The following is a 16,843-nucleotide window of genomic DNA, read 5'->3' on the forward strand; positions in this document are numbered from 1 at the left end:
AATACATAGAAACTTGTTACAAAATTGTAAGCATTACAGAGGGCCAACAGAGCAGCTGCTTGAAAGTGCAGCTTAACACCAACTACTGTACACAGTTGAAACTTAGGTGGTATCTCATGCCATTTGAGGAAAAACAAGCCTTAATTTGTAAGTATTAGTGGGGCAGTAATTCTTTAGAACTTTTGCTAATGTCTATGGCCTATACAGAAAGACAGAAAGCTCATTTGAGAAAAAGTTTCCACAGGAGATGCCCTACTGTGATTCTGTGACTATTGCTGGAAGCAGAGTTCGTCTTACCTGCCACATTTTTTACATGGAAATGTGTTTTCTGCGTTTTGTGTTTTACTGGTAGCATCTGGTTTCATCTTCTGTTTCCTCTTCTTCCTCTGCACTGGAGCAGTAATAGGCTTTCGAGGCTTCACTGTTGTCTCCCTTGTCTTCCTCCCAGTTCTGCCCGTGACAGTTGACTCGTGACTCCTCATGTTGGTGTCGCTGGCCTTTGCAAAGAGGAGAAGAGTTGAGGCAAAGTGACACTTAAACCCACCATCAGAAGGAAACAATGGCTGAGCTCCTGTGATTCACTCATTCCAGACAAAGCTCTTATTTAATGATAAAATCTTCAGGCTATTTTAAGGACATCTCTCATCAGGGCCCTCTGTGTTCACCAGCCACAAAGAATACATTTCCACCTTACACATCTCAGTTCTCCCATCACAGCATACAGTCTGATTGATGGGAACACTCAGCCCAATCTCTTGCTCCAGAAAAAGTAGGAGATGAAAACTTTTTGCATCTGGAACTGTTTTCTAAACCATTTGCAGAGTGAAGGTGGCATAGAAAGCACAACATGCACAATGCAGCACTTACTATTACACCATCCTGTAGTGTTGGTTCATCTTTCAGAGCATCTGCACTCCTCTTTCTGTTATCCAACCCTTCCTCTGCCTCCTCTTCTTCCTCCTCTTCCTCCTCCTCTTCCACATGCCCATGTTCCTCACTGAAGATGTCCCTTCTGAGAGGAAGAACACGTGCAAACCTATGGGAACTCTTCACCAGAGGATAAAGGAACTGTTAGTTTTGATCTCTGTAGGTAAATGACATTATGTGACACAGGACAAAAATTTGTGATTCTGGACTTCTGTGGAGAAATCAGATTGTGATTTTGATTTGACCTGTGAGTAAGACAACACCCAAGGCTTCAAACCACAGCCCAAAATAGGTGAGAGAAATTTAGGAAATTACTTACCTTGATGTCAACTTCAGCTTCATCTTTCATAGATCTCTCACTAGCACCATCAATGTCCCCAAAGATTAAGGTCCCATTCCGACCAATTTTCACCTGTTTTTTGTATGTGTAGTAGAATTCCACACACTGAGCCACTGTTTTGGTTTTTATCTGTTTAAAAAACATGAAAGTCCAATGGATTACATGATTTTAGAAAGACTTATAAATAATTACTAGGGGTGCAATAAATACACTTTGTATTGTCTTTCCATAGTTTCCATTCCACCACAGCTGCTGTTGAAGCCTCCTTTTCTGTGTCATATTTGCCTGTCTGCCCCATCCCACAGCTTATCCCCTACTGCCATTGTTATTCACTGAGAACTTGAGGACAAACTTTCAGAAGAAAAGCTGGTCAATGTAAAGGTGACAGAACCTGGAATGTTGTAAGCTTAATGCACCTCTTAGCCTCTGAAATGTTCCAGCTGAGCTATCAGGCCTGACAGCAGCCTCTCAGTTTTATGGAGGAGGTTTATTTTGCAGCAGCACTTCAGAGAAGACCAGAGCAGAATACCAATCCAAAAATGGAAGTGAAGTTTGCAGCCCCTTCCCGTTTTGGCCACATGCATTTTGTAGGCATATGGTGCTAGACAATTATCACCACAGACTTGTGACCATGTACATATTCTGCATCAGTGATTTTAATGAAATATTTGGAATTTATTCTTAGCTTCTGAGCTTTTGCAATGTAATGCCTTTGGGGAATTTATTCAGTAAATATGTTTGCAGCTCCTGGTTTCACACTCTCCTTCAGTGATTTCCCCCTTGCTGACATGTTATACCTCATTAAAACATGGGAGTGATCATTTTTACTATCATTGTCACAACACTGGAAAGAGAGATAGATAGGATGCATCTTCTCATATCCTTCTTTGGTCCTCTCTATCAGTGGCAGAGATGTGTTTCTTTTTAGTTTTATCAGCAAGCCATTTAAGTTAAACACTGCCAGTGCTCTATAAATGTGCCCTGCAGAGTAGATATCTGCAGCATGGACTAATGGAACTAATGCAGTTTAAATGCCAGGGTTAAGCAAAACCAACATTATTGCTCTAGTTTTCTGGTGAGATTTCATGCTGTGCTGGATGCTGACATTTCTCTGAAATCTTTTGAGTGCAGGACCTAATGCCTAAAATCAAGGTTTCAGAAAAATCAAGACTGAACTTCCTGTATAAAATGTTCAGCAAACATATAAAAATGTATCATGAAAGCAAACAAACAAAAGTAACTTACAAGTTTTTGGACCAAGAAAAAGTCTTTCTTGTAGACTGCAATGCCTTTGTTGAATAGCTTTTTTTCACCAACCTTCCACTTGTCTGATCCTGTAGGTAAAAGTAAGTTGTAATAGAAGCCCATACAATTTCAAATGTTTACTCTTCTACATACCTCTTCTTCATGTTTGCCTTAAATAAGACCTATACACACATGTGAGGGTGAGTCTGTCCTCGAGCCTACTACAGTAAAACTGCAGAGTGCTGTTGACTCCTCCCTTATTGCTCCACCTCAGCTCTCCTCTCAACACTTCCTTTGTGCTAGATCTAATGCTCATCACCACAGCTTAACTCAGTTCAGCTTGCAAAAAACACTCAGATGAACTAAGATGTTGCCCAAGCAAGGTGAAGTGACACACTTAGTGGTGACCCAGTCATAAGATTTTATAGTAGGGTAATGGTGGGGCAGAAGAACAGGATCTTCTCTTCCAGCAGCAATCTGTACTTGAAGATTTACTACATCTCCAGTATTCCTCAAATATTCCTTGCCTCTAATAATAAACACATTTTTGATTCCCCTCCTTCCTTATGAATATTATTCAAGTAATATTTGCCAAGAACTACAGTAGGAATGAGTAATAATGAAGAATTGAATTTTCTATGCCTTGTGGCACCAGCTATGAGACATCTCTCTACCACTTTACATAAGTTCTTTCAGATGACTTGGGTCACTCCACATCACTGAAGTCAGTGTCACACAGCTGACTATTTTCTAATTAGGCGCAAGACTACAAAAGAAGCTTAAGGCATTTAAATTTTGCAGAAACACTAACAGGTATCCATAGCTGGCTGAGGCTTCTTCAGTAAGCTTGAAAACTATTCCCCATAAAACTCCTGTTTAACTCCACCCTGGAAACTAATGCCAGAGAGGCTATGATTCTAAGGGTACCATAGCCTTTCTTGTACATACTGTCTGTCTTTCTACATTCTCTGTGGCTTAGTGCAAGGGATTACCCTCCCTTTTTCCCACAGAGAAAATCAGAACTCATACCTATCCCAATATACATGCACATGTTCAGAAGGGTACAATGTTTCTTAGATTTAAAGTGTCATAATTTGCATAAGCAAAATTTATGGCAAGCCATCATTTGAGTTACAAGAGTACTGCTCTTTTAATCTTCTTGTAATGTAACAGAGTACCCCAAAAATCAGAAAAGGATAGAAAAAATCCTGTATGATAAGCAGGCAGCCCAGGGTTGTTCTGGTTAACAAACCTGTGTAGTGATAATCTGCCAGAGGGTGGGTAGGTGGTCGCACTGGCTTCTTCAACAGCAGTTTGGTCAGAGCTCCCTTGGATAAACACAAGTAAAATAATTAAATGTTTGGGGTATTAAAAACAAAGATCAGGCAATTGTTAATCCCCTCTTTTCTGTGGCAAGCTAATAGAAAAGTAACAGAGCACAGCTCAGAGTAACAGCTTACCACCTAGGACAACTTTAAAAATCACATTCTTGACTGCCCACCTAATCTTAGGTATCACAGGCAAGTGGAACACTCTTGGCACCTCTTCATATCTGTGAATTGACACAACCACCAGGGTACTGGGAGAGAGCTAATTCCGTAGATAGAGATCTTGCATCAGTTTCCTCTCATTAATCAAAGGCCTAATACACACACATCCAAAAACATCCTGAATGATACCTGTCTTATACATCCAAGTAATTGTATTCTGATCTCACTTGACTAAGCATTATTTCAAAATAAAACAGCAGTCATGTGACTGAAAGATTACACACTCAAAATGCCCATCTCTCAAGCTGCTTTTTAGTTTTCATTTAAACCAGAAAAGCTTTCAAATTTTGTAGGAAGGAGACAACAGAATCATGCTTCCACTGGCAGTTTTAACCACCTGAACAATGAGCTCCTCTTGTCAGAGGCAGTCCTGCTCCTCCCTAATGCCAACAGCAACATTCTCAACAATGGGCTGCTGGAAACCTAACACATACATGGACAAAAACTACTTTCTGTTTGAGCTCTTCTCCCATGCAAGTTCATGTAGTCTCACAAGTGTCAGTGCCAGGGGATGGGAAACAAGCAGCCAGGCAAAAGTATGGGATACTCCTGACCACAGGGCTGATTTATGCCAGGTTAAATCAGCCATAGAACTGTAAAAATATGACAAAGCTTTGCTGTTTGCTCTGCTCTTTGATATTACCTCCCAGGGGTGTCAAAGGGCAATAATGAAAGTGTATCATGTCTTACAATACTGATACAAAATTAGCAGCACAGCTGTTCAACAGACAGAGAGAGAAGTCAAATGGGATCTACCAAAACAAAGAGGTGCAAGACACTGCCCTCTGACTCAGCTTTCAGCTTTAGCCTGTTATTTTTCCTTTCTACATAGTAAATTTTCCAGGAAGACAACATCTAAGACTCATTTAGCAGTCTTGGCTCACTTGCCCTGATAGACTGTCAGTGTGTTTGTTAAAAAGCCAAATATGTCCAAGTTGGAAATATAAAAGATAGAAAGTGCACATGGAACTGTGCATCAGTCAGAACCCACTTTAGGGACATACAAGGGACACATACAATGGGAACCAGATGCACTGAAAGGAATTTGCAAGGCTCTCATCTCAGGAATGAGAGGTTACCTGACCTTCCTTAATATCTTTGACCACATTGAGGTGAACAGCTGGGCAGACTCACCAGAATGCTTCCTTTTTCTTCATGTAAGAAATGCAATGCCAGCTCCTGGTTGGTTCCAGCCCCAGGAAAAATGCTTGAACAAGCAGCAGCTAGCAGGTTTTCCACTATTTCCACGGGGGTACCAAAAAAAATCAGAAAAGAAGACTAAAATGAAGTTTCCTACAGGATTGACATGATTAATTACCTCTTTTGGAGGAGAAATAGACATAACAGAAAGTAAAACTCAGAAAAGCTCAATGTCCTTGCAAATTTACCTGGGTCAAATTTGGACCCCAGAACGCTATTAGACTACAAGGTCATGCAGCACTATTTACACATGGAATTTCTTGCAAATCTCCTCCCTGCTCTGTCTTCCCACCCTCCCTTCACCTCAGACATTTCTTGAAACCACCCTTGTATTGTGAATTTCCATCTCACAAAACCCTTTTTTCTCTCTCATTCAAAAATATTTCTTCCAAGCTTGCCCACTTCCTCTTCTATTCAGGACTTATACAGGCCAAAATCCATGTGTAACAGAAGCAGTCAGCTCCCCAGGTCTGCTACTAGCCACCACAACTCCTGCTTTCTCATCAGCCTACAACTTGATTTTTTAAAAAATACTATTACATCTAGAACATCCCTCAAAAATACAGGAGTTGAGTGTGTGTGGTTTTCAAATGTTAACAAAACCAAGGAAGCTTCACTGAACAAAAGGCTGCTCTTGGCCTGACAGAAGCAACAGTCCCAGTTTTTTCACAGTTCATTGGTTCTTTTTTCACAAAAGAACCAATCCTACCAGCCTCCCCTTACCCCAACATGCAATCTGATAAACAAGTTTAGCTCCTAAAACTCTTTCTCAAGACCACTCAGACATGCCACTTGAATGGCAGCTCTACAAGATTTTTAATTATGCCTACAGTAGTGGTTACCCCTACAACCACTGCAACAACTCTGCCCTCTTTAACAGCCTTCCACCTTCTTACCATTCTCTTGGGTGACTTTGTTGGTTTCCAAGTCACCCCATGGCTGCCACACCAGCTCTGCTTTATGTTCATCAGCTTCTGCTAGAGATCTGTCTTGGAGTGATGGGATTTCTGCTTGAAAGCGAGTTCCTACATTTATTCGCCTGCAGAGAAGGAAAAACGTTACAGTCAGGCCATTGTTACAATACCCAGAAAGTCTTCCTCTCTGATAGAAACATTAATGAAGAACCAAATGAAGAGCCAAATGTATATACAAATGCAGGCTCTTGCATATAACACCAACAGTGTTGTAGGTTACATAAATAACTCAGAAGTTGAGAGGTTTTACATCTATTACCAGTTTCTATTTTTTTTGTTAGCATAGGTTGAAACTGTATTTAAATTAGCATCCCCTAATAGCTGCTCAAAGAATAGTTATTAGCTCCCAATAACCATCACTTTTTGAGAGGTCCTCTTATGGCAAGCTTGCTCCTCAGGCATCACATAGTGTGAGCCTGTTTTAGTATTAACGTTTTGTCAGTTAACAACTGAACCAGAGTCTCCAAAAGTCCTTTTCAACCTAAACACTGCCATCTGGTCCAACTTCCCATTCAAAGCAAGATCAAAATTTGGTCCTTTATGACCTTGACACAAGCTGGTGTCTTCTAGGTACTCTTTCTAACAACTGAAACCAAAAATATAAAACAATGAAACCTGTATCACTCATTTTGTACCAAGCCCAAATTCTATTCTTTCACCAGCAATCTCATACTTTTACATCTGAATTAGCAGACAGATTTTTCACTACATGCAATCCACATTTGCTTTAAGTCAAGACCATCCACAGAGATTCTTCTCTTTATTAGCAAACATGATTTTGTGCACAGAGGTGGGTAAGAACCACCACTGAAAGACTATTCTACTATGTACTCAATGCAAAAGTGTTTCTCATTCAGATGTTAGTCAACCACACTGATAGCTCTTGAAATAATAAAGCATAGAAAAAGACGCTCTTTTTTGGAGAGAGCAGATTAGGCAGTGCCTAGAAGATGATAAAATTCTGGAGTTGCTTCACTAGAAAAAAATAAAACTCCCTGCACCCAAGGCAAGGTTTGCTATAATTCTCAAGTCTTGACTTCGTGCCTCACACCTAGCACAATTACCAGAGAAAGAGCATGATCTAGTGCAATAAGGAATAATAACAAAAACTTCTAAGAAATGCCAACCTCCAGACTTTTCTCATCTTCTGAAATGACACACAGATGTTTATTATGAAAAGCAGTTTGGAAAAGGTATGAGGAAGCCTTAAAACAATATATAACCTGTACAAAAATACAGAGATACTAGCAAGTGTTTCAATATGGTGTTTTGAAGTCCTGTGTTATCAAACAGGAAGAAATGGGTATGGAAGGAGAAGAAGCAAATATCTTAATTCCTTTTTACACCCAATTCCTCATTTTGGTATTATTATGAAATACTTGCATTGTAAGATGGCATGTGTTGGAAAAGCCCATGTTCAAAAAAATGACTGACTTCTAAAACACATGAAAAGATATTCTGCAAACTATTTTTTTTTTTTTTTTTTTTTTTTTTTTTTTTTTTTTTTTTGCATCTACAGCAGATCCAGATGTCCTTAAGGGGAACAGTTCATGTGTAAACAAAGCAATGCAGAAGTTAACAATACGTTTGTTGCAATTTCATCGCCCATTCAGCAGTAGCTCCACACAAGTGGGGTGGGATTCCTTCTTGGATTCCTTCCTCCAGAATCTGCTAGATGCAAAGACTGATGCTAACTTCCTCTCAGTAGGTGATGGCAAGATGACATCAAGCATGATAGATGTAAGTAGGGAAGTTTTATGTAGGCAGCCATGTACTATCTGTCTTTTTCCCCAAAAACATTGTTTCCAATCCCTGTTGAAGGTAAAGCAACAGGGACAATACGCATTTCAAATCACAGCCATGGGCAGGGATGAACTAAAGCAATGTTGCATGAAAAGGTTGCATCTCTAATGCCCCTTGTTATAACTCTATCAGGATCTGGTTCTCCAAAGTAATTTCATTTCAAATGCACACTAAAGTGGAACATGCAAGAACAAAGAACCCCAAGAAAACATTAAAATTTGATTTTAAGTATTTTACAGGTACAAAAGTTGTTTATAATACTATATAATTTTCTATTTTTCCTTCACTTATCCTATTCATCTTGGACAGTAAAAGTACACAATCCAGACTAAAAATGAAAAGTAAGAGATTTCATGCACGACTGAGAAGACCTTGCTAAAAAAGCAAAGCCAAACAACTACCCTGGTAAACCAGCCCTCCTTTCAGAGCATACTGAGATGGACTGCAGAGTAATGTTCATGTGAATTTTTCTACTCATTGTGATTAGTCTTGCTTACTGTTATGGCATGCAGTTTCACAGAGGAGGAAAGTATTATAATCTGCCCTAGAAGGAATGACTGCTTGAAACTGACACTTTGCTGTCACCTGGCAACAGATAAAAAGGTGTTTTTGCAGTAGAACCAGAATTTCATCAGAAATTTGGGATATTTCATGTCTCAGGGCACAGACACCTCTAACCTTACTTCCGAGAAAGAAAGAGACTGGAAAATCTGGAGCAAGGGAAAGAATGCGGGCCTTCTTGAAAGTTGCTTTCCATTTTGAAACTGAACTCAGAATATGACATCTGTGGGCTAGAAAAAACTGAATTACACCTCGTACCTGCAATGCCCAAATGAAACCAGAATTCTACAGCAAGAGTTGATCTGGGTAACCGAAGTTTGGCCTGCTCTGAGCAGGGGCTTGGACCAGATGATCTCCAGAGATTCATTCAAGTTGTATTATTCTTCTGTTCCTTTACTGATGAAGTCTAGATTTCAATACATCAAGAGCTCTTGCCTGTAAGTACCAATGGTGCTCCTGGGATGCCATGGGAACCAAGTGTGACAACATCCAGAATTAAGGCTGTGAACTGGGAAGGCAGTTCACATTGATGCACCACAGGTATATTTAAGGCTGCCTACTTCAGCAGTTCGGTGCAACTAAACTACAAGACCAGCAAGACACAAGGATCTGTGACAACAGATGCCTATTGTACCATTTCAGAAAGAATTAAGCTTCATTATCACATTTCCTATTTCAAATCACTGCAATTAAATAACCTTTGAAAAGCATTAACAGAAGGTTTGGCAAAGCACAAGCAATTAAGACCACTGTACTGGGCAATCACAAGTTAGAGTCAACTTCTGACAAGACTACAAAGCCAATTAGACTTTTTTTTCTTCTTAAAAAAAGTGCTTTCTGCCATATTTTCTTTAAGGAAGATATGTCTACATAACTGACCACAACAGTGCTGCCAAGCACAGAATGACACCAGGTTAATAATTTGTTGTCATTAAAAGTTAAAAGCAATCTTCCTGCATAAGCGTCTGTTCAGTAAGACTTAAGATGACATTCATTCACAATTGCAACATTTGCTTAGGACAGCTGCTCTGACAAGTGCAGAAAACTGACCTTCAAACAAGAAGGGAGAATGGAAAAAGGGCAAGAAAAAGAAATTGTCAGCAAATGCTCCAGTCCATTTTTAAAATAAAAACCGTTTTGGATAAAAGCAAAAGAAAGTTTGAGTTAAGTATCGCAAATGTTATGGGATAAGCTGCAGAGTTAGAGCAGAGATTCCTGACTGCACAGTCAGATGCAGAGCCATGTGGGTGTTTTTATGCCATATGGGTGCTTCCATGCATCTCCATGATTAGATTTTGCAGGAATTAATTAATTAGGTATAGCAATGAACTGGAACTACACTACCTTGCTGTACTTTTGCAGTACTGAGCTTGAACTGATAACACTCCCAGAGCATTGGCAAAGGCTGCGCAAAGATATTTGCAGCTCTGCTCAGGTTTAGCAGAACTGGCACCAAGCCTAAGCTCACAATTCCAGCTTCAGCATCTCCAGACTGTGTTCCCTACTGCTGCTGTGTCCACAGGTTTCCCAGCACACAGCCAGCTAAAACCAACAAGGCTGATTAGCTCAGGGCACACACCCCATATGCCACTGGCCGTGGCATTTTCAGGCTGAGCTCGCCCAGGGGAAAGCCAGGTGTTCACAGCTGTGTTGCAGCTACAACACACCTTCAATTGGGCCAGTCCATGTGAGAGCTAACCCCAGTTTTCCAAGGACATTCTGTCCTTCTTCTAAAGGAGCATCATCTTCCCGACCTAAAACAAGCACACAGCATACAAAGAAGTGCTCATATACAACAACACAGGACTGATTCCTCTTTAGGTAACTAACAGTAATTCAGCCCAGAGACAGGTGAGCAACAACAGACAGCAGTTAGTGTCACCAGAATTACATTTGCCCAAACAAACACTATTTATCATATCGAGTAATTTTTAATCAAGACAACTTATATTTTGAACCACCAATAAGAATAGTCTTAATGCTTCTAAGAGATACATTGGTCACACAGGGAGCAACTTGAAGCTTTAGGAGGAAGCACTTTTGCTAAGAGACTGAATCTACTGGCTACTTACGGTTCAATGCTGACTGGTGTGGCTTCCCCCACTACTGTAAGAATCGGAGGGGTAACTTCAGAACTATCTGCAAAGAGAAGGAAGAACAGCTCAGCTTCACATCTGAGATTTACTTTTTACACAGCTTGCAAATCTAATCAGAGCTGTCCATCTCTCAAAAAAAGTACCCCCAGGCTAAATAAAGGTGTTTCAGATGACAAGGAACTTGCCTTCTTCCCCTCAGTTCAAGATACTGACAACCTGAGAGAGGAACTGACTTTTCATTCCCAAGAACGTCAGCAGAGGGTGTTGCAGGTTGCTTGTGAACCCATCTTAACATCCCTGCCGAGATGGAGCCACACTGCATTTCCTCTATTCCAGCTCCCAGACAATCAGGAAGAAGCTCCAGTTTCACACAATCACACCTCCTAAGGGCATGATGTTCCTCCTAATGCTCCACAGTTCCTAATCATAAATTACACAAGAAAGGAAGGTTAAAATGAAACTTACTTGATCTAAGCAGAGTTCTGTGACCACTTTTGGGAGTCATTGGAGGTGCAACCGAATGACCACTTGAAGAGAGGATAGCATTAAAATACAGCCCAGATCCTTCTCTCACTGGACTAAGGATTGGGGGAGGAGTGTATGGAGGTAGCTCAAAGTTCCTATCTGAAGGATGGTCTGCCAGACGGACAGGTGACCGTAAGTGGCTCTGATATGGAGTAATGTTGGAATAAACAGGTGGTGCAATAAAGGTGCCAGCTTTTGGTGGTATGAAGAGTGGCTCGGGTCTTGGCCGCTGCTTTGGTTTTCGGGCAAAGCCCTCTGCTTCATCCTTTGGAACAGCATCTTCATGCTATTAGAAAAAAAATCATATTGTTAATTTAATTTAAAATCTCAGGTTGTTTTACAACTTCAGTGAGATGACAATATTTTTTCATGGCAGCTTAAAATCTGGATAGGACAGTTAGAGGATGTCTCAAAATTAGCAGAAAGGGAAAGTGAGAGGAAGAACACAGGGAATGGAATAAACTGGACACAGGAACTATTAGGTAGCAGCTCTAGCTCATGTGATTATGAAGTTATATTTCACAAGAACTTCATGTACATCTGGTCCAGCATTCATGGCAGCTTTAAAAGAGAACAAAAAAGCACAGCAGAACCCTGGTACAGATACACCAGAACACTGATACAGCTACACAGTGACACCAAATAGCGCTAAGAGAACAGAAGACAATATAACAGCATTTTATTAGATGGTTAGGCATTTAAATGCAGAGAAACCTCCCCAGATGCCTGCCATGTCTCTGCTATCTGAACATTCTGTTATACTTCTGGATAGAAGAGAGGGAAAATAAAAATATCAATCCACCCACTCATCACTACCATGCTGCAGGGGAACACTCAAGTACTGACCTTCAGAACTCAGTAAAGATTTTCAATTGCATGAGAATAAATCTTCACTTTGGATTCTATTCACATTGACAGATATGTGCACTACTTAGAATTCATTGGTATTTATGTATGTATGAAGAAAGCACTCTTGACACAGACAGACTATTATTCTAGTCTTACTCTCCATGTGGCTTTATTCACTGTTTAGTGAATTCAGTGAGGTGCTGCCTGGCTTTACTAGCATTAGCTGTAGGTCATGAAAAGCCAGCAATGCCCAAATATATGGTAACATTATGATAAAATCCCCAGACTACAGACAGTCCAAGTTCCAAGTCTTGAAATCAAACTACTTTAATAGAAAAGTTCATGGCTAAAAACTGCGTGATTAAATTTAACAGAAGTGGCTCATCTTTGGTTTCTTAGTCCATCCATACCTGACTCGAGGTCTCCATGTTATTACGATTAGATCGCCTCCGAGTGACTATCACAGAAGGCTTCCGTTCACACGGAGCTCGATCGTTTGCTTGGCCTCTCTGGAGCTTTCCATCCTCAGACTTTTCCTTTTCAAGGCTCTGCAAGTCAATTTTTCTCACTGGTACAGACACAGGAATGATAAGAGGCACAAGGCTGTTATCCTCCCGGGCTTTTTTGGGAGCTGGTGAAGAGCAGGCGAATTCCACAACACTTTTTGAAGCTGCAGTAGGTCCTGGAGCTGTTACTAGTACGCTCTTCTTCTCCTCTGAATTATCCAGCTCCTGAGAAGAAATACAGAGTCCTAAAAATTCTGTATTACTTACGTAATAAATGAGATATCATCTCACTTTCAGTGTATATCAAGTTTCTCAAAGCAATTTGCAAGCTGAAATGGATTTGGAAGCATTACTGGAGGAAAAAAAAATACTTCACAGTGTTAATAAAATTCCACAGAATAACTTGACAATTGCCTGTAGTCTCAACTGCTAGAACACTTATATAGGTCATTCTTAAGAATTGTTTCACTACCTATGTTTTAACATTTTATTTTCTATATGAATTTGTGTCCTGCTTTATAACTTTCAACAACAGCTCTTTAGTTTTAGTAATGATCAAAAGCTGCAGGTTATTAATTTCAAATATTGGATTTCTGCTCTAGGGAAGACTGAACCATGATAATATCTTAATTAAATCTCTCACACAAAAAAAAACCCAAACCCAGAGCTAGTTTTTTTGCTTCATTTTTTTTTTTTTTTCTGACTCTGGAAAACATTAAGCCTTCAAAATAAGCCAGATAACAAGATTGAGCATATAAAATCTACTATATCAAGAAGATCCAGGACTGTCTCCTTTCAAGACCTTTTATTAGAGTTGGGCTAAGTTGCACAGAAAGGTTTACTCTGTAACTTACTCTGCAGTTTACAAGTCTGACTCCTTCTTCACAGACACTGCAGATGTACACCCCTACCACACAGTGATGGAACGCACAATTGTAAAGTCACAAGTGGCATCCATTGTCCCAGAATAAGCCTCAGGACAAATTAATGAGGTCTCAGGACCTGTCTTCACTTCAGACTGGTGTCAGGCTCCTGTACTTTCCCATAAAACCACCCATTTTGGGTTTGGATGGCATTCATCATGTTCATCATGTTGACAGACATCACTGGAGTCCACTGACTCTAGACATAAAAGGGTTCCTGTATCTTTTGGTAGCTTCCCTCCACCATGTTCTGGGTACAGCAACATGTAATGACAATGTGAATGTGTGAATAAACACCAATTCTGACCAATCTAAAACCTCAGGTACTTCCTGGGTCAAGAGACCTGAACTAATTTGCTGACTTCAAGAAGGAAATTATGGCAGCTCAAAAGTGCAATAGTCACCCAAAAGTGTCACTTTCCTCTATTCCTCTATTGGTTAACTATGCTCCTTTTATTTTCAAAACTCGGGGGAAAACAACAAAGGACTCCTCCTCAGAGATGGGAGAGATGACCCCTCCAAAAGAAGAAGAGAAGATCTGAACAGTAGCACTGATAGAGAAAAGGCATCAGTTGGGACTTAATATAAGTAATTGTGACATCCTTAAAAATGTCCACACCACTGCTTTTCTGATCACAAAAGTTCACACATACCTAATGTTTACTAAGAGACATGACTAATTTTGAAATTAAGCCTTTTGGTTCAGATCCCTAAATAGTTTCTCAGCTGTTAGATTTTTCACAGAGGTAAGCAGAAAGGATGGGACCTGGTAGGGGATTTTCAGCTACCTCAACATGCCTGTTGCAGAATTTGGGGCAGGAGGGCTGCTGGATAACTGCAGCAAGTGTGACATGTGGCACTTTCATTTAGACTCTTGCATAAATACCGAGATATGAACTAGTCATCTCGAGTCCTCCGGGAAATCCACAGAAACCTATCAGACATTCCTGCATCAATCCTGTCTATCCCTCAAAAAACTTAAAATTCACAGAAAAACCCAACTGCAACAGTCAAAAGAACTGTTCCAAGGCCACATATGTGATCTGATTAGAAACCACACCATCCTTTTAAAAACACCTGCCTACATAGTGCTTTCTGCTATCCTTGTGCATCATCTTCATCAAGGGGAGGCAGCTTCTGTCTGCAGTCAAACCAAAGCTTGTCCATGAAAGAGGCGAGTCCACAACTACAATTCTGCAAACAAAACTTTTTTTCCCCGTTTTGTTTGTAGCAGCTGGTGCCCTGCCCTGTGCCAGAGAAAAACAGCTAGGTAACCAAAATTTATCTTCCTTCCATAAAGGACTATTTAAATTCAGACATCCTTTCAGATAACCATTCAGATTTGAGAAATTTTTTTCTGTACTTTTAGAAGAAAAGAAGTCACATTGAAACAATTAAACTAGGATTTGAGAATTTACTGCAGCCTGTAGGCAGCAACAAGCTTGCATCACCTGAAAAAAAAAAAGGCAGCCACAGGCAGCTCTGGTGCAAAGCATCAGTTGTGACACTGCAGGTAGACAGATATTGCTGTCCAGAATATTATTTTTGTGTAAGGTACACATACCTAGACTGGGATATTAAAAAAACTAGTTCAAATTATGAATGTTATCTTCTTCAATCAATAATTTAACTCTATGGCCTTCTACACACTCTTCAGATAACCTATGCAGAGAAAGATTCTAGGTTGTTTTTAATAGAAAGACACTCATAAGAGAAGCAGCCCACTCTCATTCAGCAAACATATCTTCTTTTTCTCCCTGACATAATATCCAGCATCTTAAAGATGTAAAATCCATCAGACCTCTGGTAAGAATTTTATTATCTTTCAAAACCTCCTCCTGAAAACCTGAAGAGATCTAAACATAACGAGTTCTTCTGCTAGTGCCATTATGCTTGCATAACTGCAAAGAACAAAAGAGCATCTGTCAAAACACTTCTCTGGTCTTTACATTATGAATCTGACTGCAAGCAGACGTGCCTTCAAACAGCCAATTTCTAGCTTCATCTCTCAGGGCCTTTTCCTAAATGCTCTATGTGCTTCTTGTTGACACTGTTAGTGATCCAAGTGCCATGTGCATTGCAGGCCTTCTGCAATATAACCACACAGTGGCTGGCAAAGTATGAGCAAATACACCATGCTACTATGTACTACCATTTCTTTATCAAATCTGCTGGTTCAACTGGAGTTAGAGCAAAAAGGATTGAAGAGAGCATCAACCCAACATCAAACTTTCTGCTGTCCAAGAGATGGAGCAGGCTATGGATATTCAGCTCATTGTTTATTAGTTTAGTTCTTTCACTCAAACAGCACATTCCACTAAGGAAGAGATGGGAAAAACAGTGACAGACAGACTAGGATAAAAAGGATGATAAGAACAAAACAGGCAACAAAATGCCCTTCCCTTTATCGTCTGAATGGATAGCAACTCAGATATCAAAAGTGTAGGTAAAAGTAGCTCATGTAACGTATATTTCTTCAGCCTTTGGCAACAAAACTTCCAAGGAAAAGTGTGCCTCCTAAGAAGCACTCAATGAAAGATTAGGCAAACCATAACTCTAAGAAAACATTAAAAAACAATCCCTTCAAAAATCTTCACTCAACTCCAAAATTTAATCCCATCACTTGTCTCCCAATAGACTAGTTAATTTTGAACTCTGTCATTCTGCCATATGGAAAATATACTGTTCAGTTTAGACTGATGGGATATCAAAAGTTTAGGAGTAGTGAACTACCAAATCAGTCAGCACTTTCTTCTCCTTTAAGTCGTACAGGAGGTCTATGGGCAGACAGGTCATTTGGGCAGACAGGTCATTCTACAGCTCTTAGGTCATTCTTAGAAACAGGATGCTGCACGAGACAGGCCTTTGTCATGCCTGGTATAGGTCCTTCAGGTAAGTGAAGCTTCCTTTGACTTTTAATATTTGAGAAATATTGAACATGTAATTTTTAGATAGAGAATTTTAGAAACACTTCAACTGCTGAAACTGAAAAACTGGCAGGTAAGCCTAAGTCTTTAAACAAAAAAGAAAGAGAATATTAAATTGGTAAAAAGACAACAAGTAAGCTGCTTATACTTGCCTCTCAAAACTCCTGATCACATTGAGACCAAAGCTAAAAACATTCATATTTTCAGCCATATTTTCATTTTTATGGGCTAAAATAATGTTTGGTGTTATTGAAATAAAACTTTCCCTTAGTGGTTTTACTACACTACATCTCTGTTCTCCCACATCTATGAACTAGAGTAGCTGAACTTATATGCCTCCACACCAGAGTTGCCCTTGTTGCACACTTCAAGATACTATCCTATCCTGCATAACTTCCTTTCAGCCCTATTTTGTAG

The 16,843-nt window shown here is 39.9% G+C and overlaps 1 protein-coding gene across 2 annotated transcripts in view; it reads right to left on the bottom strand.

Annotated features, from left to right (window-relative positions):
• The window catches only part of MIDEAS (mitotic deacetylase associated SANT domain protein), a 53,307-nt gene that overhangs the window by 5,880 nt on the left and 30,584 nt on the right, over positions 1 to 16,843 (bottom strand). For both annotated transcript variants that reach the window (XM_077784142.1, XM_021533540.3), the window contains exons 3-12: positions 12,481 to 12,801; positions 11,162 to 11,507; positions 10,673 to 10,739; positions 6,159 to 6,301; positions 5,197 to 5,300; positions 3,765 to 3,840; positions 2,513 to 2,601; positions 1,247 to 1,396; positions 868 to 1,047; positions 298 to 497 (exon numbers count right to left, since the gene is read on the bottom strand). In XM_077784142.1, coding sequence (XP_077640268.1) covers positions 298 to 497; positions 868 to 1,047; positions 1,247 to 1,396; positions 2,513 to 2,601; positions 3,765 to 3,840; positions 5,197 to 5,300; positions 6,159 to 6,301; positions 10,673 to 10,739; positions 11,162 to 11,507; positions 12,481 to 12,801 — 1,676 coding nt within the window. The remainder of the gene's footprint in view (positions 1 to 297; positions 498 to 867; positions 1,048 to 1,246; positions 1,397 to 2,512; positions 2,602 to 3,764; positions 3,841 to 5,196; positions 5,301 to 6,158; positions 6,302 to 10,672; positions 10,740 to 11,161; positions 11,508 to 12,480; positions 12,802 to 16,843) is intronic.

Source organism: Lonchura striata, chromosome 6, assembly GCF_046129695.1.
Source record: "Lonchura striata isolate bLonStr1 chromosome 6, bLonStr1.mat, whole genome shotgun sequence".
Taxonomy (NCBI): domain Eukaryota; kingdom Metazoa; phylum Chordata; class Aves; order Passeriformes; family Estrildidae; genus Lonchura; species Lonchura striata.